The sequence below is a fragment of the Mytilinidion resinicola genome (assembly GCF_010093595.1).
Source record: "Mytilinidion resinicola strain CBS 304.34 unplaced genomic scaffold BDZ99scaffold_4, whole genome shotgun sequence".
In the NCBI taxonomy this organism is placed as follows: domain Eukaryota; kingdom Fungi; phylum Ascomycota; class Dothideomycetes; order Mytilinidiales; family Mytilinidiaceae; genus Mytilinidion; species Mytilinidion resinicola.
The window spans coordinates 314,948-340,039 of record NW_022985440.1 but is presented as its reverse complement, the minus strand read 5'-3'; the positions used below and the strand labels follow the sequence as shown (position 1 = coordinate 340,039).

Sequence of the window (25,092 nt, the reverse complement as noted above, 5' to 3'; positions counted from 1 at the left end):
TCTGTGCACCCGCCAAGCTTTTTTTTTAATGTTCGGAAGCGTAATAACTACCTCGTGCGTAATAACCCCATCACCTACGTTATCTCTTTGAGTCACTACAGAATCTTATTTAGATTACATCATATCCAAACAAACCCAGACTCCAATCATCCAACCCTACAAGCAAAAACATACGCTGAACCACTCCCAGCACTAGTAAGTACCATTTCCAAAATCACATTTCAACGACCAATCCACCCTTCATAGACTCAAAGCCTCTCACTATACCTATCACTTTTCCACCACACCAATCATGCTCACTCGACCCTTGTCCCTCCCCACCCCCCACTTCGTGGAATCATGCGGCGCCCTCCCCCTCCATCTCCCCACCCGCACAATCGCCCTCATCTACTACAAACGTAAAGACGAATACCTCCTCGCCAAAGGCCGCCGCAACGTCGCCGAATCCCGATCTGCTGCCGCCCTCCGCGAAGTGCGCGAAGAAACAGGTCTCACATGCACGCTGCTCCCCGTGATCATGGACACGCGGGCACCGCCAGCGGATGAGAAGGCTGAGGACACAAATGCGGGGGATAGGGTGAGGGTGGAGGAGGAGTGTGTCGAGCCGTTCATGGTGAGCATGCGGGAGGTGGGGCGGAAGGGGAAGAAAGGGCAGGAGGGGAGCAGGCATTTGAAGATTATTTGGTGGTTTTTGGGGGAGATTGTAGAGGGGGAGGGGGAGGTGAGTGGGGAGTCGTTTGAAAAGGGTAGATGGGATGGGCCGGAGGAGCAGTTTGAGGTTGTGAGGATGGGGTTCGAGGAGGCGGTGGAGAAGCTGAGTTTTGAAGGGGATAGGGAGGTATTGAGGAAGGGGGTGGAGTTGGTTGAGGGGACGTATTGGAGCAAAGAGGGAGATTCGGGTGAGATATTGGTCGTCTAGTTTTTAATACACAGGGGGGGGGGGGGGGGGGGGGGGAAGCGCTGCCCCTAATACCGAGCATCCATATCCTCCAGATTAGTATCATCCTCGCTCTCTACATCCTGCATATCCTCTTCTGACTCGTCACCTTGCAATGCTTTAATCTGTGCAGGCGTTAAGTCCACGACGACCGGAGCGTACTCTCCGCTTTCATCGTCTTCGTCGAAACCGTTCACTTCCATCTCGACCTTCTCGCCATCCTCGAGTTCCAACATGCCTCGCTTGACAAACGAGTCATCAAGCTCCCATCCAAACGCATCCTTCAAGAACTCCTCCAACTCGACCAGCTCTTCAAAAATCTCGTCTTTACCAGCCCAGTCCAGTTCTTCCAATCCCTTTCGAAACTTTCGTAGCAGGCCTTTCAGAAATCTACCACCCTCGTCTGTCATATCGAAGAGCCCGCTCTCGGCATATTGACAATGGCTCAGCTGTATTCTCAGCACTTGCGGTAGGTCTTTGAATAAAGTCGGGCGGTCTTTGATAGCTTGTCGACTCGTAAAGAGAAGCTCTAGTAGCCGCTTCCATTGCTCGAGACAGGAGTTGTTGTTGAGAGTTAGGAATGTGAGAAAGGCGAACTGCAGCTCGCCGATGATCTCTCGCTCCCGCTCTTCAGGTGTGTTTCCGGAGCATCGCTCCGTAATAAGATTTTCCAACGCCCATGATCGGTCCTGTGCAGCAGTTGTGCGTTCTCGCCCTGTCGCGCCCTCTCGCCATGTCTTCTTGAGATCGATGGGAAGTAGATGTAATTCCTTTTCAGGCTGAAATTTTGACTCTAGCTCAGCGAGCCCGGGAATATCATCGACATCTTGAGCGGCCGACGACGCAGACGTAAGGCTCCAGTGATCCGGCGTTGGTCCAGTGATGCGGGATAGTAGGGCTGGGGTGATTCGACTCGTCAGATCCTTCCAATCACCTTCTCGTTGTGTTTCGTTCTGTTCAGTTGAATCTTCTGATCCAGAACTCTGTCGATACGGAGTCAACCCGTCTCGCCATATTGATCCTAGATTGGCCCGCCATCGCATCACCTCCGTCTCGGACTGCTCAGCCACGAAATCTTCAGTAGCCGGGTCCCATTTCTTAATGAAAATCTGGGGCGGCTCTTTATTTTCATCGACAAAGAACCACGCTCCGTGTCGAACTGACAAAGACTCGCTGCTGGATGTGAAGGCGAAATGCCATCCCGGTGTTAAGTTCTTGATGCCCTTGAAGCGAGGAGTCGTTGTGAAGGAGAGGAGATCGATCCCGCCTAAAGCGGACGGTGGAAGATCAAGAAAGAGGACACATGCGGTATGGCTTGCGGAGTCCATCTGGGTCTCGCCACTGAGAGCGGAATATTTAAGTAGAGGAATTGCCAAATAAAGGGAGATTTTCAAACTCTTGAAGAAGATAGTAGAAAGGGCTCTCGAAGGTTGAGGTTGAACTAGAGCTACAGATTAATCATAGCATCTATTTGATGCCTTGGGAGTAGTGGTGAATGAAAAGAAGATCGCAGCTCGTCCTCGTTGATGTAACTCGAGACAGTCCTTTTGCCCGACTCGATAGTCCTATAGGAGCAGATTATGAAGGTCTTTCTAGCTTTTGATGTGTTTTGAGGCAAAGGAAACTCGATGGTGTTGGGTTTTGCGATATGAAGCTACCCCGCATTTGGCCAAGCTCCGCCAAGCAAAATCCTCTGCTTAAATTTCGACAAAGCGCGATCCTCTCTGACTCTCATCCACCACCTTTTCTCCCACCAATTTCACAGACTGGACGGCCATTGCCTCCTACGCACCTGAAAATGGAGGAGGAGAAGTCGGTAGGCATCATAGGCATGGGCGACATGGGGAAGATGTACGCTCGGCGGATCAGCGACGCTGGCTGGAGGTACGAACTACACTTATGAGATTTCTTTTCTCGAGGGTGCACAACACTCAAGTAAGTCCTACATTCCTTCTTCAGCTCCTCCCTTTAATGATGACTTGAGTGCATTTGGCTCGAGTACGACCTGTTTTCCGTTTTCCCTGCCGTTCTGGCTCTGAAGATTGGAGGCGGGTTGTCGATGATGTAAATTCTCAGCTACCTTAATACAGTTTTTGTCTGAACTTTGTTCACAGCTTCTCTTTCTCACTCATATTATATTTGGGAACGCAAGCTAACCGTACCCGTAAAGATTAGGCATTACCTCCCCTCCCTCGAAGCTGAACTAACAGCTCGCGCATCCAGAGTCAACGCTTGCGATATCCCAGAGAAGGCAGACCTATTGAAGGAAGAGTTCGCTGGAAGAGTAGGATGATACTTGTATATACTTCATAGACAGAACAATCGCTGAAGAGCAATTTCCAGGCAAACGTTCACATTTTGCCAAATGGTCATCTCGTGTCACGGTGTAGCGACTACATCATCTACAGCGTGGAAGCTAAGAACATTGGTGCTGTCGTGAAAATGTTTGGACCATGTATGCCGTCCTGATTGAGGCATCGAAAGCTCCATCAACTGAATTTTCTTAATAGCAACGAAGCTGGGCGCCATAGTCGGTGGCCAGACATCGTGCAAGGCACCAGAAATGGCAGCCTTTGAGCAGTATCTACCTAGCGACGTCCATATTGTCTCCTGCCACTCTCTTCACGGTCCTGGCGTTGACCCGAAGGGCCAGCCATTGGTAGGAAAGGAATGCAGAAATGCCATCCGAAGCTAACTCTTCCCAGGTCCTCATCAAGCACAGAGCTTCTGATGAAAGCCTCGCACTGGTAGAGCGTATGCTGTCGTGCTTGAACTCGAAACATGTCTTCTTGACCGCCGCACAACACGACCGTATCACCGCAGACACGCAGGCAGTCACTCACGCAGCGTTCCTGAGGTAGGTCACCTTATTTCTTCAACAACCAGCTTACTGAGGCGAGTCAGCATGGGAGCCGCATGGATGGCCAACAAGCAATTTCCGTGGGAGATACCTCGCTATCTCGGCGGCATCGAGAACGTAAAGATCAACGTTACCTTACGCATCTATGCCAACAAGTGGCACGTCTATGCCGGGCTGGCCATCCTGAACCCTTCGGCTCAGAAGCAGATCAAGCAGTACGCGGAGTCTGTCACGGAACTTTTCAAGCTCATGCTCGGTGGGCATCGTCAAGAACTCTCAGACCGCATCCACAAAGCAGGTGCAGCTGTGTTCAAAGACAATAACGACCATGATCTCTTGTTGGAAGACGAGGTCCTGGATAGGTTTTCATTGGGCGAGTTGCCCGAGCCTGAGCAGCGTGTAAAGAACAACCATCTCAGTTTGCTGGCCATGGTGGATTGCTGGTGGAAGCTGGGCATTGTGCCATACGACCATATGATCTGTTCTACTCCGGTTAGTCCCACTGCCTGCCATCAATCCGTCCATTTGCTAATCTGAGTCCAGCTGTTCCGCATGTGGCTTGGGATTACAGAGTATCTTTTTCGCAAACCCGATCTTCTCGAAGAGTGCATCGATACTGCGATCAACGATAACACATTTCGAGCTGATGACCTCGAGTTCACGTTCGCAGCACGAGTACGTCCATAACTCCGTGTTCATGATCGCGTTACTGACTTGTATAGGACTGGAGCGCGCGCGTGAGTATGGGTCACTTCGACGGGTATAGAGAGAAATTCGAGGAGATCCAGGAGTATTTCGCGCCGAGATTCCCGGCCGCTACGAAATTGGGCAATGAGATGATTAGGACTATCCTTGAGAAGACGAGTGAAGAGAAATGAGAGGTCCTACGGGTGCTCGTGCTCTTGTAAATGTTTGGCGTATGAGCTCTGGGTAATATATGGGTTTCTCCTGAAGTTTAGAGCGATAGGGCCAAATGGGTTTGCCTCGACACTTGGAGCTTGTCTGTACATGTCGAAGCCTTTTAATCCCTAATGTGTGTTTATTTGATTTTGACATCGGGTGGTACTTGGCTTTGGATGGGTACTTTAGGAACTCCCAAGCTCTCCAATTAGGTCAATAAACGGCTCTTTCTTGATACTATACCTTGCAATGAGGAAATAATAGAGGGCGTAGCGTGAGCCGTTCCGTAGAACCGTAATAGAGGTTCTGGATAGGTTACATTCCGCTGTCGCACAACGTCAAAACCTCCCACTTAACTAGGCAGCAACTCGCACACTTTCCCCATCCATCTAAAACCAATCCAAAATTCATCAAACCCCCCTCCACACCATCATCAGCGCTCTGCCATCCACCTATTCCCTTACAAATAATCCATCTCCACACATCTCTCCAACCATGGGCCATTTCCAAAGCACACCCACCAACCCCTGGCCTCCATCCGCCGGCCACCCTCAAGCCTCGTCCTTCCGAGGTCTTTTCTCCCCAACTACAAGTCTTGAAGTCAGGAGCGCTCAAAACCAAACTCTATATTGGGGCAGCAAGCTCCTGACGGTATTAGCGCTCTCCGGCATTGTTAAAGTTGGCATCGTACCAATCACGAAATTCGGTCTCATCGCCACGAAAATCTATCTCATCCAGCGGAGGCGGGCGGGCAGGTATATACCTGATTTCTGGGTATTTGCGTGGTTGATTGATGGAGAGGGTAGGAATGGGGATGATGAGGTGAAAAGGGATGATGTGAAGGACGATGGGAAGGAAGAGAAAGGTGATGTGAGCGATGGTGAGACGTATGGCAAGGGTGTTGGTGATACTGTGGTCTTGGTTGGTTGAAAATGCTACTAGCTTTCAAAGGCAATGGGTTAGAACTTGTCAAATGTTGTTGTTTGTACGATACCTACTCTGTTCAATTATGTAGCGCGAAGAGCAACTTTTATTCCTTAAATTCTGTACAGTACTAGGCCATAAGTCTAGGCACATGGATCTATCACTGCTTGACTTCAATCTTGCTTGCTCGACATCACTGTGAGGAGCAGTGTAGCTAGTAAGCAGCCAATTAGTCAAGAGGAAGTCTAATTTGCTGAAACTTGACATCGCACCTAGATTTTTGAAATTCCATGGGGGCACCCTAAGTAGTGGTAAACACGTGTGCACAGACTTATGACCTGTCACTGTAACAGTATATTGATGTCGGGTTTCAGTGAGTAGACGCAATGTGAAAGATAGGCTTCATAAGGAGCACTTCGAGAGCCGATGGAAGAGATCGTAAACACTTCATCTAAGATGTAACATTGTCTCTAGCAAAAAAGCACAAGCTTGTAATACATTTCCACGCTATGCATCGCTCGATCTACCCATTCATTGGCGTTCCGACGTACACCTTTCCATCATTACACACCATATGCCTTTTCAGAGTCCTTCCCCAACTCCCCTCCCTCTCTCCATGACCTCCGCCCGAAGTCTCTCCACAACAGCTCGCCCCAACCATCTTAGTTTCCCCCCACTGCTCTGCGCCCGCTCCGCCCACTCAAACAGCACTCTCAGATCCCACAGATCATCCCGTCTCCAACTCCCCGCCTGCTTGCGTAGAACTAACCGCTCATCAACTACCGTCCCGCTCATCTCTGTATGCACGCTACTAAACGCATCAAGCGGAATAATCAACCCTACATCCGGCTTCTCAAACTCCCGCAGCGCCGGCAGCGCAAACAGCCAATCCCACATGACCCGCTGCGTGCGCGCAGCCTGGGCGTCATTGAGCGCGACGAGGGTAGCGCTGAAGGTAGAGCCGTGCATATCGTGCGCTGAGCGCTTCCGAACCCGCATCGTCTGGTTGTGCTTGAACGCCGCGAGATGGATGGGGTTGTTTGCGAAGTCAAGCGTCGCGGGCCAGTATTCTGTACTGGTAGTGCGAATGCTAGAGATGATGTCGAGCTCGGGGAGAAGAGCTGGGGCGACGAGGGATTTCTCAGCTCCGTCTTTCAGAGTCACGATGATGGGCGTCGAAATCGCGCGGTGGGTGTCGACGTCGCGGATTACGGCGCAGCGAGGCTCGGCGGCCAGGACCCAGAAGTGGCGGAAGGCTTGGAGGTGGGCTTTGTTGTCTAGGACATCCATTGGGAAGAGAGGGTAGAATGAGCACATCAGGGATGCGATAGATAGATTAGAGGTGCTGAAGGTGTGGGTGCCGCCTGCGAGGAAGAGAGCACCGAACGCCATATGGCCGGCAAGATGGGAGCCGAAAGGTGTATCGGGGCCTACACGGCCGTGGAGTGCTCGCAGTCTGCGGAAGACGTTCAGGTCTCCGGTTCCAGCCATGACAGTAGTGACAGCGAGAGCTACCAGATCTTGACAGTTCCGCACTGTGTGTCTTGTGAGTTTGGCATCGTATCGTACGGCGGGCAAGCGGCATATGCGCATGAACTGATCGAGATATTTAATCAGGAAATCTCGGACCTGAGTGTCACCACTACCAGCATACTTAAAACTAATGCTCCATAAGAGACCAGCAATAATGTTGAAGAAAGGCATGTGGTCGCTGCGGAGCGCCTTAATCTCCTTCAGCTGATGATCGTGTTGATATTCCTGAGGCAGATTTCTGATTATCCACCGATGTTCTGCTTTGATCTTATCCCAAAGGATGAGATGTTTGGCTAAAGTCCTGAGGAGGAAAATATCGGGTCGAACGTAATCGAATTGAGGAAGTGTGTCCGGAATGTCGACTTTGCGGGCGACAGATTCATCATGCGTCTTCATGAAGATGAGAGCTATTGCAATCACAGCGCCGGCTGTTGCTTGGTCCAGTATATGGACGATATCGACAGGTTTCGGTCCCACGGCAACGGCTAACAGCCGGTCGACCAGTCGCAGATCATGAAGACCTCTAAGATCTCTTCCTTTGCCTAAGTTGATATATCCTAGGGCAAAACCAGCTGCTAATCTGTACCCTTCATCGCGAAGAGTATCCGGCGGTTCTGACGGGTCCACATGGTCGACGTGCTCAATCTCAGACAACATGATCTCACTCATACGCCGATGTTGAGTGTTGTAATATAGCAGCCCTATACCCATCAAGCCAGTGGTCTGCGTGTACGGAGAAAGATTAAGCTCGGCGGCGCCGGGAGGCAACATTCGAGTAACGTGAACAGAGAGCAGGCGCGTTACCAAAGTGTCCATGGTTCCTAGATAGGATGCCGATAAACCAAGAAGGAGACCAATTGATGTCATGGTGTGCTTCGGGGTCAAATACTTGAATGACAGCCATTTGGCGATCGTTTTCAAATGACCATTGAGACCTAGTCCTAATAAGAGCCCGGCGTGTTTGTTTGAGAGCTCCGCGGGCTTGTTGTACATGATCCAAGAAGTATCAATGCCTTGAGCATCGCGAGAAATGCTTACACCTCCAGAGACGCCTGCATGGAAGAAGGCCCAGCCGAATTTGTCTTCGGAATAGTTTGTTCTATCCGCTGTTACCACGTTGCCCATTGGTTTCATCAAGCATGATGTCGTAAAGCCGTAGAGATTGAACTTCTCGGTTAGAAGAGGCTTCTTGTTGCCGAACTTGATCATACCGCCACCCGTAGGCAGAGAGAACGTGCGGACCATGACCCATTGCATAAGGTTCTTCTGTGCTTCTAGGATCGCTGTCTCATCCGAACGGCTATCTGGTGTACACTCCGCAACTGCCTGTCTAAGCGGCTCGAGCAGCATTAGCGCTTCCATGAAACGTCGATCTTCGTTGAATATAAGCCTTGTTATAAGACCTCTCTCCATTTCAGCCGAGGATCGAAGAAGAGACTCGGGCTGCTCGGCCATTTGACAAATTGTATGAACATCTCGTAATCCAGAGGGACTTGGGTGAGCATTGCTGGATACAGTGACCTGCGGAGTGTCGATTGACTCGGATAAGGTGGCACGTATATCGAGGTCTTCTCGCTGAACCAGTTTTAGGAGATCGGACGTCCACGTGGTTGGCGGATTTGCTCTACATCTAACGATAGCTTCCCGCAGTGGCGCCTTAGCAGCTTCTGGGAGCGTATCCAGCATTCTTGCAGTTATGCCCGATCTCGCTATCAACTCAATAGAGGCTGCGGGTGATTTGGGGCTGTCCCGCACACTTCGTAGATATTTGCCCAGAGCTATTGTTCGAGGTGTGATTTCCGATATACGGTGCTCGATATCCTGAGTTCCGTACGGAGATTGCGTTGGCTTATTGATGAGCAAACTAAGTGTCGGGAATGGTGGACAAATATCCGGACGGACAGCTTTTTCTAGCCATTCGTATATTGATGGCGGTGCGTCCCAGGGTTGCGAGAAGGTCTCGACGTTCATGCTTGCTAGTCAAGTCAGTTTCAATTCTTGCTTATGTGGGTAGTGGGTATGGTTCACTGCCATAACCGCGTCTTCTATGCACCCGCAATATGACTTGAGACAGTTTTTTTTTACTTACAGTCTTCGAAAATCCACTCCGCTACCCCAGCTCCATCCAGGTCGTAGTAGGTGCCTCTTTTCCAGCTCCAAAGCTCCCACCGCAACCAGTGCCCAAGCTGAGCAAGAACTGGGGCAAGATTGCCAACATCGGTCGTAATTTGATCTATGCACAAAACATCGAGCTTTTGCTCTTCTCGCAACAGATGCAGTGCTACGAGTATTTGAGGGAGGTAGGTGCATCGGACGTCTGAACTTCCGGCAGCTGAGAGCCGCCTCCATTGATCATTTGCAGCGATTCCGATTGGTGACTGGTTGAATTGGCGAGCAAGCTTGACGCAGTCGGCGATAAAGTCTCTTCTACCCTGTAGTTGCTGAGAGATGGTTGCGAATCCGTGTGAGGGTCTGTTTCTCGGGTTCTTCGACGAGGTGGACTTAGATTCTTGAACCCAAGACCATGGAGAAGTATGCCAGCTCTTTGAAACAGGCCTAGCAGCTTCGTGGCTCCACATTAAGTCCCAGGCGGAGGTAGAGTCGGTCGATCTGCTCGCGGAGGAAGAATGGCGCAATTTGTGGGAACGCTGTGAATCTTTCGGGGATTCTGTCAAGCTAATCGAACTGTCTTCGATGAACGGAACTGCAAGTGTGAACAAAGTAACGACCAAAGCTGTCCATTCCACGTTTGAAGTCTGATCTTTCGGTAATCCTCTGCAGACACTCCACCATATGCCAAGCAGGAAGTCACCCACATGGTTCGGGAGGACGGCCAAGCACATTTCGAAAACCTTTGACACTAGTTCGATCCTTGGAGCGAGTTGCAACTGGAAACGGTGTCTACACCAGTCTCCATCCAAAATGTCAAAAGATCCATTGAAAGTAGATACTGTTAATCTTTGAAGCGTTTTTGGGACACTTAAAGTCCTCTTCAACCCCGCAGATTTCCTGAAGGACGAGGAACTGCTAACGATTTCGAAAGGATTGAAAAGCTTAAGAGGGCCGATTGCAAGCTTCGTAGGGAGCTGTCCGCCCCAGCCAGCTTCGAGTGAGAGAGACATCTCGCCAGATTCATCCTGTACTAGAGTAATTACTCGTTCAGTGCCACCATCAATTACTTTTGTGGCGTCGATGCAGGATTTTAGCCATCGCGTCTTTTGAAGTACCGGTACACACATATAGCGAGGTCCGGAGGTTTTACCATTTTGTGTAGTTGTCGAACTAGTCGTCGGTAGGCGTTTTCGTGAGACAGATAATTCGCATTCGAGATGGCTCTGCGACAGGCCATGCATGATGTGAATATGGAGCTTGCGCTCGTGAAGCGCCGTAGGATTTATGGGAGCCGACATCGTGAATATCTTCAATGAATCCTGTAAAGTGGTATTTTAGTCTTTGGCACTGCCATGTATCTTCACCAACAAGGGCAAGAAGTGGATCTTACCTTGAATTGACCGTCACTGCCGTGTATAGAGGTGTTATGTTTAGCCAGTTCACTAACCGGGATTTCGCCTACTTTGCTCATAACCATCTCTTTTCTTAGCCCATTCATTGGTTCTTGCTCGTAGAGACCCCCGTATGTCCCACCGGAAAATAAGTCTTCAAGTTCGTCATAATCTTCGAGCGTGTCGTAGCTGTCTTCGTCCATAATATCCTCAAGTGTATCATCTACGGACATGCCACCGAGGCTCATTCTGGAAACGCTTCCTGGAGTTGACGCTCTGTGTCTCGTTTGCGAAGCACCGAAACTGGCCCTCTCGTTGTAGCTTCCCATGGATTGTCCCCTGCGAGAGCCTGCTCCGAAACTTGTTCCTAAGCTTGTGCGTTGGGTCGCTAGACCTTGGAACGCTGACTTGTCGAAACTAGTAGAGAGCTCAGCTCTTGAGAGAAGGGAGCTGACACGCCGAGACTCCTTCGGTTGCCGTGATATCTCGAAATCAGGGTCGAGTTGAGAAGCGAGGGCATCTTCTGCATTCTGATCTGAAGATTTCTTATCTTGGCTTCCGCGCCCGTTGAACGATGCAGGGACTGTTTTGCTCCTATTGACTCCACCAAAGCTTTCTCTCACGTTATTGCCCCCTCTGAGAGCAGGCGTGGTGGTCCCGGTTCCAGCAGCAGTAGGCCCATAAGAGCTTCGACGTCTGAGCTTGTGACTGTGCAATGTTGGATTGTGGCGTCTTGCAGAAGAGATCAATTTGGGTTCGATGTATGAAGTTGTCCATATGGTGAAACCACTCGTCTGATTGTTCGTAGTGACGACCAAGATCAGTGGCTTATCTTCAGTATCTTTGTCGAAAGTCAACTCGTTCCGCGGAGAGACATAGAGGATCTCTTCTGATTTCTCGATCGGTTCCAACCTGCGAGAACTAGATCCATTGACAGACAGAGACCCACGTGTAACAGGAGTCACAACGTTGACTACCAGGCCTAGCTCAGACAATGGATCTGTAAAGGAAAATATTCGAGGGAGGCCGTTTGTATTTGGGAGGGAAGATCCTTTTATCAAGTCCTCCAAAAATAGGGCATTCGTTGACCCTGCCTTCAGAGTCTTGGATGTCTTCTGCCCAGTTCCCAACGAGGACCCGAGTCTTCGGCCTGGTTGAGAGAACGACTGCGATGAATACAGAAAGGAGTTCTGCGGCGGGCCGGGTATCACTGGTGTAGGGGGAACGATCTCGGCCTGTGGAATCTTTCGTTGCAAAATTAGACCCCGTGGAGCTGGAAATGCCTTCTCAACCTCGAAGGGAAGGTTCACGATATGGGTAGATCCGGAGAGAAAGAAGACATGAGCCTGGGACTTGAGGAATACCACTAGAGCTCTAGAACGTCCCTCTTGGGGTCTTGAATATGAGCTGTCGCTATTTGGATCTGTGGCCGGCTGTGTTCCTTGAGCAAGGGAGGCTCTCAGTTTCTCACCCGACCCAGACTCCAGCCCATCCTGAGTCTCTGAATCCGTAGCAGGAGCTTCATCGGAAGGGAACCAGGTCAACACGGCCTGGACGACCTTCTCCTCTTCAATTTCAAAATTGAAGACCTTCTGGACCACTCCGCCGCGAGACCACACTACACAGTAGTCGGTTGTCACCACTTCATCTTCAAAGGTTTGTCCCGACTCTTCGCTGCCGTATGTCTCCCATGTATATTCTTTTTCGGTGGTGTCTTCGGAGAGGATAGATTCGGCGGCTAGATATGCGAGCGCGGAGGGCTTGTGGACGCCCAGCGACCGTAGCGATGCCATGAATTCGTTGGTCGTGACATGGAGAGGAGGACAGCGGAAGAGTCTGGCTTCTAAGGCGTGCCGTGAATTGATCTGGGGCCCTCTGTTGAGAATCTCGCGATTCGAGGCGTGTCGACGCGATGATTGGTCGCCATTACGAAGTAAACCTCCGCGCTTTCACCACCGCTTGAGGTCTACAACACCACCCACACACCGCGCCCTCCGCGACCACCACAACGACAAGCCCGAGAGTCGCGCAGGCGAGATGAAATTCCAGGTGTCAAACTTTGGCCGAGCTACTCAACTGAGGTTTGTTCCTCTCATCTCAACTTCTAAAGCCTTCAAAAATGTGCATGCTAACAGCTCTCCGCACAGCTACGAGCTCCCCCACCGCATCCACGACGCCAAAATATATCCCGTCAAAGCACCCAATGGCTCGACAGTAATAATCTACGCCCATGAAAATGGGGTTCGAATCATATGGAGGGGTGGACGACCTTTGAAACAGATTGCGCCGCCGAAAGAGCAGCCAAAGCCTGCAAAGGTCAATGGCACGGGCAAAGATGTTATTATGATTGAGTCAGACGAAGACGAACCACCCCAAAAAGCAGCAAGCCAAGCTCTACCCACCGAAACAGAGTTTGAGGAGGAGGAAGAAGAGCTCGACCCGGAAGCGCCATATCCAACCTTCATCCAACAGATTGACCTAGCGCTGAACGTCGAAGTCCTTCATATCGCTGTTCCCAAAATCCCTGCAGTCACTCCTATACGCCCGGCCGACTCAATGCCCTTGATCTTCAGCGATAAGATTGTCTTTGCAGTTGCCTGCGTCGACTACGATGTCCGCATCATCACCCTGCCTCTAAGTCCCCCCTCACACGCGACAAAAACAAGTCCCACTACCAAGAACAAGTCGAAATGGGGGGAACAAATTATAGATATCAAGAATGGCCACCAGAGTATACCAACTGGAATCTCAATGACTTGGACCTCGACATCACAGAAGGACCTGGTGGATGACTGGGTAGAGGATATGGATATGGACGACAATGACGAAGAGGAGTCTACTCCGCGAGTCCGGCCATCTCGGCGCCGCTCTCGCACACGGAGTGGGTCCAGAGCGGGTGACGATACAGAGAAGTGGAGTTTATTAATTGCGTCTCATTCCGTAGAACGTGGTGGAATTCTTCGCATATGGCGATTTCCTGTCGCTCCAGGTGGAATAGTCGTCAAACCGCCCGTCATGCCCTATCGGACTGAGTATCTAACCTCACCGGCTGAGCGAATAGCTTTCAGTTCCGCGCAGTATCCTAAGAGGCGGCATTCTCAACTCCTGGTGGTGGATCCCACAGGTACCGTCAGAGTCTACGATCCACTCGCTCTATCACAAAAGCGGTCCCGATCTTCTCGTCAAGAAGATACAGAGACTGGTGCCTGGCTGGCATCATTCAGTACCACTTTTGAAGTGCCCAAAAACTACTCGCCTACAGTACCTGGCCTAGCGCATCGTAAGCGTATTTTGGACGCTTCTTGGGCTTCTGATGGACGCAGCATTGTTGCGCTTTTGGCTGATGGCGAATGGGGAATATGGGATTTTGATAAATCAGGCCCTAAACCTCCAGCCGACCCTTCCACGTTTTCTCTCCGTGGTTTCATTGGCACTTCATCCGCTCATTCGGCCACCTCTTCCAGCCTCAAGTCCCGCAACACCCGTTCTAGTCTGGCACCTATGACGCCCAACACACGCCGAACAAAAGAAGAAAGCCTTTTCCAAGGCTCCACATCCAGCCAGCCCAGTGTCTTACGCGGTGGGATTACAATCGAAGCCCTTCACTCCACTACTGGAGGTGCGCCGGAAGAATCGGTCATCATGTGGTACGGTCTTGATACCTATCGGATACCCAATTTTGGTCAATTCTGGTCGCGGAGTGCTGCGGGAGGTGGCGGCTCACTCTTTGGGCCGGGGCTCGCGAAAGTCCAGGGCCTCAACCTACTCGGCGAAGCTGTTACTACCATTCAGCAATTCGATACCACGACTACAGCCGCGCGAATGGCTATCCCACGTGATATTCTGGTTGTGGCAGAGCATAGGTTAATCATTCAAACCAGCACGACGGCACCAACAGGGGCGCTTGGATCTATCTTCTCAGATAGGGAGCGGGACGAATACGAGCTCACACTAAAGAGCGATCAATCGAAGCTGTCAAGTCGTGAACTTGATGTTGGAGGAATGGATCGACTGTTGGATAGCATGGAATTCGAGCAACCCCGGGGTACCGGTGGTAGTCTCGTGCTAGGGAACCCGAGGAAGGTTCTTTTCGCCTCCTGAAAGCCGATTACGGCCCTATTACTCGTACAGGAATGGAATGATTGGGAGCATGGTTGATTTGGCTGGGTACGTCTCAATGCTAGAGCTTCCACCCCTACCTTGACACTAACAAACCCCATAGCGTAGGATACCCTTAGGCGTCTTGACATGACACAGGTTAAAAGTTCTTCAAGTAGGAAAAACTGAACTCCTAATGGCTAAACCTAGGTTGCGTATTATTAGTGATATCCTTCCGCTCGACCTTCTTGGTGAAGTCTGCCCATTCACCTATCTTGCTGTACTTCAAGGCGAGCCTCAATCCCGCCCGATTCAGCCTTTCATTTCCTCAAGTCTAACTCTCCTCCTCATCTCCTATCCCACTTATCCTCCAAAATTCGTTCGCGGTGTCAGGTGGAGCTCAGGGCGAGTTCCTTCCCTGTTGCTCAGTATACACTTCGCGATATATCAAACCCCCATACGTTCTGGACGGTCTGTAGTTGGTCGGAAGGCTGACTAGGACCAAGCATGTTCGGAGCCTCCGTAGTAGACCGCAAGGTCGAACCGGCGGTAGTGTGGACTCTTATACCGGGCCCTTGATCCCCGCAATTGCCGGGAGAGAGGGACTCCTGGCGACTCGAGCGGCTATGGCTGTGAGGACGGTAGCTAGGGCGTCTGCGTCGGCGCGCTTCTTTGACCGGACCTTCGGGAAAAGGCGGGCAGTGTGTGTGATGTGGGTGTGGGCTGGTGCGGAGGGACATCTTTTTAATTGTTGTTATGCGTGATGTGATCGGTCACAATTTTTTTTTTGTACAATCCATATCATTTAATTCCAGGTTTTGCTTTTCCTTAGCAGATAATTGATCCAAAATTTCATCGTGATTAGCCCTACATCTTGTCCGAAATTTAAAGCTCGAGTTGAAGGACTCCAGACAGTGGCAGAACAGTCTACGCAGGCATGACCATGGGGTGTCGGTTCCTCAATAATTTCGAAAAGGGCCAACGGGCAGGTCGAATACTGTCCCTTCAAACAGCCTCGTCATAAATCTGTGTACACTCGTTCACCACCGTCTGGAGTGCTTCGAAACCTTTTCGGAATCTAGATCAAACACAAAATTTTCATTTTGACCAGCATGATACCTCTCCATGCCACCTCAGACGGCGCGGTTTACTACTGAAAAAAGTTTGAATAGCTGTTGCGGCAACTCACCGCTACTCACTTGCAGGTCACCCAACTCCACTATCATCACGCTCCTCACTTCCACCTTAACGTCTCAACCTATCTACGGATCTTACCTTGACACCTAGAGTTCAACTTCTACCTACGCCTCATATTTTTCTTCAAATCAAAGGCTTCAAACTTTGATCTTTGGTTCCAATCGTAATGAATTTCGCCTAAAACGGTCAGAAAAGGGCAGAGCGTGCCAATTTTGAGTACAAAGGGAGATGTTGGTGATCCAATATTCGTCTATTGAGCTTATCTTAGTTGCTACACTGCTAGTTAACGCCCCCATAGCGTCATATAGAGTTGCGATGCAATGTTCGAACGACTTGGTTATGCCTTTCATTGGTTCTACCGCAGCAGATAGAGACGTGATCGATAGGGACCCGGGGGACTTCGACTCATGCGGAGGCAAGTCAGGAATAACAGAAGATTCTGTCGTCGACGATTCACCATCACAATGCGAGGACTCCCCAGCAGCGTCAAAGAAGGGTACTTCGCCATATGCTCAAGGTGAAGTTCTAGTGGCGGCTAATCTCCATCTCAAATCTAACGTTGTTCCTCAGCTGTAAGGGCACGGAAGATACCCCACTCCGCAAATGAGGCCAGCACCCAAGACCTCCTAATACTCAAGATGATGGACGCGGGGGAACCTTGGCCCAAGATCCACGCAGCATTCGAGAATCTTACTCACCACAAACCAAGCAGTGCTGCACTACAGAAGCGCTACAAGCGCATGAAGACGAACTTCGGCCAAGCAAGCTCCAAATTGCATGGCGTAGTTGAACCGAACGCCAATCCAGGAAAGGGCTCAAAGGGCCCCACAGCAAACTCAACACACTCTACACGAGATGTAATTTCCGTCGAGGTGGAACTCGAGTCGGAGAATACAGCAGTCGGTCCGACCAGTGAGGTCCCGAAAGGCGCGCTCGACTTTGCATCCTTAGCGCAAAGGTTCAATTGCTACGATGAGGAATCGCTTCACAGCATCATACTGATCCCAAACTTCCTCAATCCTTGGGCTGAATTTCGAGACATTTTTCTCCTTGCCACAAGCCCTTGTGGACCCCCTTACCGAGTTACCGAAGAGCTAGAGCGCACTACATTCGGATATATTAAGGACGTCGGAGCTACGCCTTATGATTGGCCCGACGAGGATGAAGTCAAGCATTGGGGCCCTCTCGAACACTACGGCTGCGTCATTTACAAGATTTGTAAGACCTTTGCGACCAAATTGGGCCCACTGCATAACGCCTTCCGGGGAAAGAATGGACTTGAAGCTGTACAGAACGTGGCTGCGCTCGTGCATTGCGTGGAAAGAGAGTACTACGAAGCGTTCCAATCCAAGCCTTCTGACCTTGTTCGTGGCATTGAAGAGCGAAAGCCTACCAAGATTCCACATCTATCGCCTATTCCGTATGTGAGAGCTCTCGAACGACTTGGCGGCAATACCACGGAAAATGCCCGCCATTACACCTTGATGACTACGGAGAGGTGGCTCAATAAGTCAACAAAGAAAGAACTTCTGCGTTTCATCACGGATGAGGAGACGCTGCTGGAAGAGATACCGATCAAAGACTTGAAGCAATTCGCCCTGAAAGTGCTCATACGCACGGTGGAGGAGACCAACGATAGGGCGGTACTCTATGACCTTATTGAAGGTAATCCCACAGAAGTGGAAGAAATGAAGGAACTTGCCTTGAGGACGCTTCCGGGAAGACTAGCGAGTGTGCCGGATAAGACCAAGTTAGAAGCTTTCATCAAGGAGCATAACTTGGAGGATGAAGACGACGGTGCTGGGATGCCAGTCATATCTCTGTAGACTCCGACGCCAAAATGCGGAGGCAATGTCAAATCTTATGGAAGTGGATTGAAGGGCAGACTGGAGACGGTTATTTTGGGGTTCATATTGGAAGCGCTCTAGGCAGAGTGTGCTCAAGTAACACGGCCGTCTAAGTCACTCCAGCCTAGTGCGTGGTTCTGCTGGTAAAAATTGGGACTGGGGTTGACTCGAGGTGGCTTTTGGGGATGACTGATGTTTCTGCTTCACTTCACTTCACTTCCCATTCATCTGAGCTCTACTAGAGTAGTCCACTACTCCTACATCCGTGATCTTTTATCTCTTAGTCTAGTACTCTTATTCTACTCAGCTCATGGGCGCATGACCATCTCATCTGACTGTGAGACTTTCTTCAAACTTACAGCTCGATTCCATTCTTTCCCTTTACCCACAAGCTCGGCCATCTCTCCCATCCCTTTCACGTTCACCATCAGTCGACTCTTGTCTCGAGCTTGTGTTTATCCAAAGCACGAGTCTTCACAGTCCCCAGATATGTCAGCCAAACTGGCGCCCGCGGAGTTCGGGTTCAAGACGGATGCAGAACTCGAAAAAATGCTCCTGTCCAGGAGCATTCTTCTGCCTTGGGTCCAATTTCGGGATCAGAACCACCAATCGCTTCGATCCCCCACAAGTCCCAGGCTCCAAACTATCATCGACAATGCAAGCCCTCAGCATTCCCTGATCATGGCGGCCTTGCAAATAACTGCTGCGTCAATCTATGACTGGCCCGAGGAGAGTGAACTTGCCAAGTGGACTATCGAGACCCACTTCGAATGTGTGGTTTACAAAATCTGCAAGAGACTTGCTCGGCCCAATGAACCCTTCCAAAAGGCTTTCTTCGGTGCGTGGCCGCGTCGCGACACGAAGGCATATGACATGAGAGTCGGGAAAGTTGTGTCGGTCATGAGATTGGTCGTGTGGTTGATCCAGTGCTACATCGCCTCGTACAATCATAGGGAACCTTTTCAGCTTGTTCGACAGATCGAACATCTCTATCCATCTGCCAACTTGGAGAACTCCCCTATTTTCTGGATCCGGCGCCAGGCGGAACTTGGAAAGGCCAGCCGAAAGGACTTGCTCGTCATTGTTGCCCAACTACTGTCTGAGGTAGCCACTAAACCAGAGCTCATCGACTCCATTATGAAGTTGGAAGCAACCAAACAGACTCAACCACGCCCGACGGTCGATCTCACGACGATAAAGAAGGATCCGAAGACTTAGCATGCTCTCGCGGCTCCCCGTGTCCTACGAACAAGAGTCCTTGGATGCGGCTTTGAAAGAACAACGTCAGTGGCACAGCAAATTGGACCCAAAGCCATTTCGACCACCTACTTCATGTCAACCTTTCAGCATTTCCCCCTCAATCACCCGAATTCCAATACCCCAAAACTCTACATAATTCTAACTCATCATCTGCAACATCCCCGATACCAAATGTCTCCCCAGCAACACGGAAGAGAGTATCACAGCATACGGAGAGGTATAGCCCATTTCCTACAGTTTGATATTCGATCATCTATCTGAACATCCACGAATTTTCTGTTATACTGGTCTAGTTCCATACACATCTCTTCAGTCCTCAAAAGTACACCATTAACTCCCATACTTTGATTCCACTTCCATCCTTCCCTTTCCCAAGAGACTGTCCATTTTTTCACGATCTTTTCAATTCAGCATCTACGGACCTAGCCCTAAAAGCATGATCTACCCATTCTCTCTCATCGGCCAAAGCAAAGCCCCTTTGCAAATCCCTCGCAGCACGGCGAAATTCAAATTGGTACAAATGTCCCCCAATCAGCCTTCTACATCTCCGAACCCTTCACTCTCCACCCTTCTACGTCCAAAAGGCGATACCAAGATAGCTGAAATCCAATGAAACTTCTGCAAACCCTTGAATTCCCTTGCTACGCGGTGATGCTTCCAAATCCATCGTGTTCAATTCCGGCAACTAAGTCTCACCCCTGGTACCCATTGTCTAAACTATGCGTATCCTGCCTAAGCTGCTCGCTCAATTATGGACGGTCTTGCTCAACTCTTGAGCGCGGCCTAGCCTTACCCACGATAACCCCCTCGTGCTATCAGGAAACGGCGCAAAGACCCAATCTGAGTTCTCGCAACGTCGAAGTCATCGTAGGCTAGCCCGGACATGATCCACTTTTTGAAAAAGCCTCTGCGCTGACTTCAGAGTCGTATCACGACACTGGGAATACCGCGGCGGCTGATGCGAAGAAGGATGCGACTGTGGGATGGGGATACTGGGTGGTAGAAGAAAGCAGACACTGCGGAGCAGCTCGGGGAAAGGTTGTCAAAGTTTGCAAGGTTTCGGGAAAGGATTATGTGCACGCGACATTGAGAGAAGGGCGGGGGAGGCGAGGGCCTAGAGGGAGGTATGATTACTGGTCAAGGTGAACTTTCTCTTGCGTCTTCGTGGTCGGTTATGAGCACCGGAAAATTTGCCTAGTTTCTGAGTTCGAGAGAGTGACAACTAGTCCAAAAATTTTGAGTATGCTGGAGCGCCTCAAACAGTGGCATTTAGTAGGGGTTGCAAAGGCTTTGTCGTTGTCGTAACTCTTGCGGCCATGCCTCTTACATACTGCCTAACTTCTTGAAAAACATGTCGAGTACTCGAGCTCGAGGCACCTTGAACGCTGTCCAAGAAATGGAATTTTAAAATGTTGAAAGCCAGTATACCGCCTACAGTACGGGGCCTTGCATTCTACCTTGAACTTTGAAACTATAGCGAAGAGCTCGGACAGCGGCAGGCACTTGGATATGAGAGTTAGAAGACGCGCTAGATGAGAGCTGCATTGCTGGGTGATTGGTTCCCACTACTACTCGGCCGGTGCAGTCTTGTGTCTATGCTAGCGGCCAATTCAGAGGCTGACTCTCTTATTCTGAGGATGGCAGTTGCTGGAAGGCAGTGTCCGGGGGAATGAGGTCTTCTATGAAGTGTTACGCCACGGGCACTCAGTACACTGCGATATACAATGTAAGAGACGAGGATGGGTGCTGATGGCCGGTTTTCTGGCGTCTGAGCAAGCATTTCGCGAACTATCAGAGCGAACAATGGCAACGCAGACTTTGCCCTCCATAGTTGTTCTGTAGCGAGGAAGTCGTAAATGTGGTCGAGATCTTGATAGTACCAATTGGTGAAGACATCAGAAATCGGATGGCATAAGACCAAGAATATTTCCAGGAACACGCATCCGAGAGAAAAGACGTCGGATTTGGAGTTTCTCTTGCCCCAATCTGCAGCTTCTGGGGAGCAGTATTTTCGAGTAAAGCCTTGTGGATTGCCGCTCGTTGTGCTATTTCCGACCAAAGTTGAGTCATAAGACAGTCCAAAATCAGTGTAGATAGCCGAGCCCATGTGGATGAGAATGTTTTGGGGTTTTATGTCCTTGTGCCTAATGGTGTGCTGGTGTATGAAAGAAAGGCCATCCACCAGACAGCCAAATAATGAGTAAAGTGTCCAAAATCTTGGAAACCCTAAAGCAGTCTTGGAGTGGTTCAAATCCCGACACTCTGCAAGAAAGGCGGCCAGGTCTCCGCTATCGGCTCCTGGCTGTAGGATCAACCCAAGCTCTCGGCCTGCCGTATAGGTCGCAAAAACACGAATGATGTGGCGATGTGACGCTAGACGTTGGATGATCTGCACTTCGTTCTGGTAACCTTTCTTCACCTCCTCGAGATTCCGCGTTGTGACGTTTCGAAACACTTTCCGAGCGTATACGGATCCCGAGATAATATCTTCAACCATTTCAACGGATGCGCTTGCTCCAACGCCCAGGTTCTTCACCGGTTTGTATGGCAGGACTTCCTTGTCAAGAATATCATGATGCTCTCCTTCTTGAATGCGAACCTTGTTCACCACTTCGTTGCCATCCACTCCAACTAGTTCCCAATCATCAGAGTCGGACGCCATATCGTTCTCTCACACCAATCGCAATTTCCGATGAAGCTGGCGTTCAAGGTCTCCACGGCACCGCAACAATATATTCCTCGCTGGCCTCCTTTCTCTTTTCTAGGGGTAAAGGTATCAGAATTCGAACGAGAATGGCGTTGAAGGTTTCAATGAGGCGGCTCTGGATAAGGCCAGCCAGTACACTCCCGGTGGAAAGCATGTAGACTTAAAGCTTACCTTCGTCGCCTCCGAACACTGATTTTTGTGGGCTGGGCAAGCTATGAGGACGAAACATGTGCTATATCTGTAGAATCTGAAGCGTGCCTGAGAAATGTGAACGAGAAGAGGTGAGTGTGCTGGCAGTCGGAAGGTTGAATGCGAAGCGCCAGGCTGAGGCTAATGCTGAACATATTGGACATGGCGTGCATTGCCGCATCTTGTCTAGAGCGCCCAAGTCATTGAAAAGAGCATTGACTAGTGCAAGAAAAGATGGTCTGGAAAGCCACGATGATAGATAAGTGACATTTGACTTGTTTTATTGTAAGATCGGTACTTTCTACGGTTGCCTAGCATCCTGATATCTGCGTTTGAACAGGGCCTTGGGCCATAGCCCATCAAGTTTACTTGTAGGGTAAATAGGGGATCATAGTCTCTGTGGTGCTACGATTGTCTTTCTGATATATCTAGGTGTTGTGATGTCGTCCGGGAAGCTATGGTGAACAAGACGAGATGAGACCTCGGGACAAGCTTGGTGCTTATCGATAACGCACCTGACTAGTTCACTAAAAACAAGGTGTGGTGTCAATGGCGACCAGTAAAAAGCAATCCTAAGCAATACGTCGCAACAAATACCTATAATATCCCCTACATATCCCCTTTGACCCTGTTACGTAGCATCCTGGACGCATATAATCCTCTCTACAACACCGCCGTGTTTCTACTTCGGTAGCAGTAGCCAACCTACCAATGTCACCCCCAATATCTATCAGCGAAGCAAAGACCTCGTACCCCATCTTCGCGGCAACATTCGCCCACAACCACGCTGGGTATCTCGTAGTAGGTGGTGGCGGGGGCCCTGGTAAACATTTCTCTACTCGCTCAAGCTTCATGTCTCGAGCTGACAGCTTTTGAACAGGGCGCAGTGGAGTCGGAAACAAGATCACTGCCTTTGATGTGAGCTCGCGGGCTCCAAAACTCGAACCCTCCGCCGAACTAGAACTCTCTCGTGATGAAGACTCGGTTACCTGTCTGGCCAATTTGGCCACCAAAGACGGCTTGGTCCTCTACGCCGGCCTCAACTCCTCCCCCGCCGACCGCGACGCGAACAAGAACGAACACTTCCGGTCCTTTGAGTTGGAATACCCAAAGAAAAAGCAGGCTAGGAAGAACGAGAAGGTTACATCTCAATTGTCTGAGGCGAAGATATCTTTTCTCAGCAAGACGAGTCTGCTCAAGTCACCGGAGTCGGTACCTGCAAAGAAGGATGGCTACCAACGATTGCTGCGCCTATCTCGCCCAAAGCGAAGTGCGAATGGAAGCAAACGAATAGGCGCAATTGCATCAAGTCTTGCTGGACAAGAAAATGAGATCGTGGTCTTCAATGCCACAACGTCATCGCCGAAAGCACCAGGCGACATAATACAGCGTATCTCGCCGCATCACGGAGAGGAAGCGAATGATCTTGACATCTTGGAACCCGAGGATGGAGAATTCAAATTGGTGTATTGCACGGACTATTCTGTGTACACAGCGGACATCTCATATGACTTTTCTAAGAAGAAATCGCGAGAGAAGCTCGAGCCGCCCCGGTCCAAATACTCAGTACCTTTCCCTGACGTCTTCGAGAAGAAGGGCAGAAACAAGATTCGTTGTGTACGATGGCTTTCTCCGTCACACGTTCTACTCCTATCGAATTCTCCAAACCGCACCGGAGCAGAGCTTCAGATTCTGAGGCTCTATGGAGACACGATGGGAAGCATCACATACCGCAAAACTCTTCCCCGGCACATAAAACAAGCTACGGACCTGGACGTGTGCGTTTTGGATGCTGACGAAAATGGAGCCTACCAAATAGTTATAGGTGTGGCCGGCGCCGACTGCTCCACCAGCATATTCACTATTGATTACAAGGGCACAGCAAAGAACAGCTTAAGTGGCTTCTGTCATTACAACACTGTCCGCGATGTCCACCCCTTCCAGATCACGAAGGTGGTCTTCTCCCCGTTCTTCTCGCCGTGGACGGCTCCCAATGCCGAGAAGATAAAACAGCTTGGACCGCAATATCTCCGCCTCGCTTCTACTTCTCTAGGGAACACCATCGTGGTCGACACCATGACACTGCAGCCCGCCTCAAATAAGCCGCGATCCCGATTTATCCTCGGGGCTCTTGGATCTCGAGCGAACAAGTTCGCGTCCTATTTGTTAGCGCTGATTGTACTTCTAATCAGCATCATGCTTGCTCAGCCCCTAGTTGACCCCGAAGGTGTCTGGACCCAAGCTCTGGTCCCAGAGAGTATTCGCAATGTGGTCAACAGCTTCAATCCTATAGAGGTGCCCATTGATGATGCTCGGGCTGCGGCACACTCCGCAATACCCGAGGCCGTCCGCGAGCCCATCGCGCGCACGTCGCACCGCCTCCGCGATCTCCTTCACCTCCATCACAGCGACAAACACAAGGAGGAAGGGAAGACGAAAGCGGTGATAGTCCGTGCAGACCCGGAGTCGGACTACATGGTCTCTACTGAGGTCCATGACGGCCCGGAGGCGGTCATCCAGCAACACACAGAGGCGAAGCGCTGGGACGAGCTGAACCATGAAGAGCGAAGCTGGTGGAAGGAGAAGTTGACGAGCGCGGGCGCGTGGACGGTAGAGGAGGGGGAGACTGTGCTGAAGAGCATTTTCTTTGGACAGATAGGTGGCTTTGTGGGGCAGATGGCGCAGGAAGTGCTGAACGGTTGATGGGGGTGTGAGACATTGTGTCTTGATCGGGTGCCGGCCTGGAGGACTGGCGGTGTGGTAGTGTAGCACTGTAACAAATTGTTCTTGTTCGTTTCCTTGGATATGATGTGTCTCTCCTTTGATGTTTGCGCGGCTGTGATATCCGTACATTAAAGGCCCATGATGTACATTTCAATGCTGTTGCTTAAGTGCTTCAATACATGAAAAGTAGCTAGACAGGATGCAAACTATCCCGGCTTGATTCAGGTTCGCCTTTTCTAGTGGACAACCGGTGACTTGAATAGGAACAGACTAAAATAGAAGAAATGCACCTCTGCATCCGATGTAAAACAGATAGAAATCCCGCTGAGATGCAATAATTCGCGCCCTGTGATTGGCCTCCGGTGAGGCGGCGGACCGTGCTCGTGACCCGCGTTGCGTTGCTGAAAGTGAGG

General features: G+C 50.4%; 10 protein-coding genes across 10 annotated transcripts; 7 read left to right on the top strand and 3 right to left on the bottom strand.

The window, feature by feature from the left end:
- Window positions 1-10: 10 nt before the first annotated feature.
- Window positions 11-932, top strand: BDZ99DRAFT_224331 (uncharacterized protein). Its single transcript, XM_033713458.1, has one exon. The coding sequence runs from the start codon at window positions 293-295 to the stop codon at window positions 917-919; it is 627 nt and encodes a 208-aa protein (XP_033580732.1). The 5' UTR covers window positions 11-292; the 3' UTR covers window positions 920-932.
- Window positions 933-959: 27 nt separating this feature from the next.
- On the bottom strand, window positions 960-2,540 carry BDZ99DRAFT_506671 (AAR2 domain-containing protein). The gene has a single exon (XM_033724189.1). The coding sequence runs from the start codon at window positions 2,263-2,265 to the stop codon at window positions 967-969; it is 1,299 nt and encodes a 432-aa protein (XP_033580731.1). The 5' UTR covers window positions 2,266-2,540; the 3' UTR covers window positions 960-966.
- A 181-nt stretch (window positions 2,541-2,721) lies between these two features.
- Window positions 2,722-5,038, top strand: BDZ99DRAFT_459522 (Prephenate dehydrogenase). The gene is made up of 8 exons (XM_033719182.1): window positions 2,722-2,821; window positions 3,161-3,221; window positions 3,281-3,392; window positions 3,448-3,596; window positions 3,643-3,794; window positions 3,842-4,289; window positions 4,341-4,472; window positions 4,520-5,038. The coding sequence occupies exons 1-8, from the start codon at window positions 2,736-2,738 to the stop codon at window positions 4,673-4,675; spliced, it is 1,296 nt and encodes a 431-aa protein (XP_033580730.1). The 5' UTR covers window positions 2,722-2,735; the 3' UTR covers window positions 4,676-5,038.
- BDZ99DRAFT_459521 (uncharacterized protein) lies at window positions 4,820-5,679 on the top strand. Its single transcript, XM_033719181.1, has one exon. The coding sequence runs from the start codon at window positions 5,193-5,195 to the stop codon at window positions 5,625-5,627; it is 435 nt and encodes a 144-aa protein (XP_033580729.1). The 5' UTR covers window positions 4,820-5,192; the 3' UTR covers window positions 5,628-5,679.
- Window positions 5,680-6,065: 386 nt separating this feature from the next.
- On the bottom strand, window positions 6,066-12,490 carry BDZ99DRAFT_436231 (uncharacterized protein). Its single transcript, XM_033717530.1, has 3 exons — window positions 10,657-12,490; window positions 9,244-10,585; window positions 6,066-9,130 (listed from the first exon to the last, which is right to left on the bottom strand). The coding sequence occupies exons 1-3, from the start codon at window positions 12,448-12,450 to the stop codon at window positions 6,204-6,206; spliced, it is 6,063 nt and encodes a 2,020-aa protein (XP_033580728.1). The 5' UTR covers window positions 12,451-12,490; the 3' UTR covers window positions 6,066-6,203.
- A 151-nt stretch (window positions 12,491-12,641) lies between these two features.
- Window positions 12,642-14,997, top strand: BDZ99DRAFT_224201 (uncharacterized protein). Its single transcript, XM_033713457.1, has 3 exons — window positions 12,642-12,738; window positions 12,805-14,824; window positions 14,880-14,997. Exons 1-2 carry the CDS (start codon window positions 12,695-12,697, stop codon window positions 14,756-14,758), a joined length of 1,998 nt encoding a protein of 665 aa, XP_033580727.1. The 5' UTR covers window positions 12,642-12,694; the 3' UTR covers window positions 14,759-14,824; window positions 14,880-14,997.
- Window positions 14,998-16,291: 1,294 nt separating this feature from the next.
- BDZ99DRAFT_567504 (uncharacterized protein) lies at window positions 16,292-18,117 on the top strand (the record flags this gene model as incomplete). The annotated part of the gene is made up of 2 exons (XM_033727693.1): window positions 16,292-16,469; window positions 16,523-18,117. 2 exons carry the CDS (start codon window positions 16,292-16,294, stop codon window positions 17,776-17,778), a joined length of 1,434 nt encoding a protein of 477 aa, XP_033580726.1. The 3' UTR covers window positions 17,779-18,117.
- A 171-nt stretch (window positions 18,118-18,288) lies between these two features.
- Window positions 18,289-19,017, top strand: BDZ99DRAFT_516409 (uncharacterized protein; the record flags this gene model as incomplete). Its single annotated transcript, XM_033725070.1, has 1 exon — window positions 18,289-19,017. One exon carries the CDS (start codon window positions 18,289-18,291, stop codon window positions 19,015-19,017), a length of 729 nt encoding a protein of 242 aa, XP_033580725.1.
- Window positions 19,018-20,956: 1,939 nt separating this feature from the next.
- BDZ99DRAFT_371365 (kinase-like protein) lies at window positions 20,957-21,625 on the bottom strand (the record flags this gene model as incomplete). Its single annotated transcript, XM_033714823.1, has 1 exon — window positions 20,957-21,625. A coding segment is annotated over one exon (669 nt), but the record flags the coding sequence as incomplete, so codon positions are not given.
- A 920-nt stretch (window positions 21,626-22,545) lies between these two features.
- On the top strand, window positions 22,546-24,894 carry BDZ99DRAFT_506668 (uncharacterized protein). The gene is made up of 2 exons (XM_033724188.1): window positions 22,546-22,778; window positions 22,836-24,894. Exons 1-2 carry the CDS (start codon window positions 22,667-22,669, stop codon window positions 24,656-24,658), a joined length of 1,935 nt encoding a protein of 644 aa, XP_033580723.1. The 5' UTR covers window positions 22,546-22,666; the 3' UTR covers window positions 24,659-24,894.
- The last annotated feature ends 198 nt before the right edge of the window (window positions 24,895-25,092 follow it).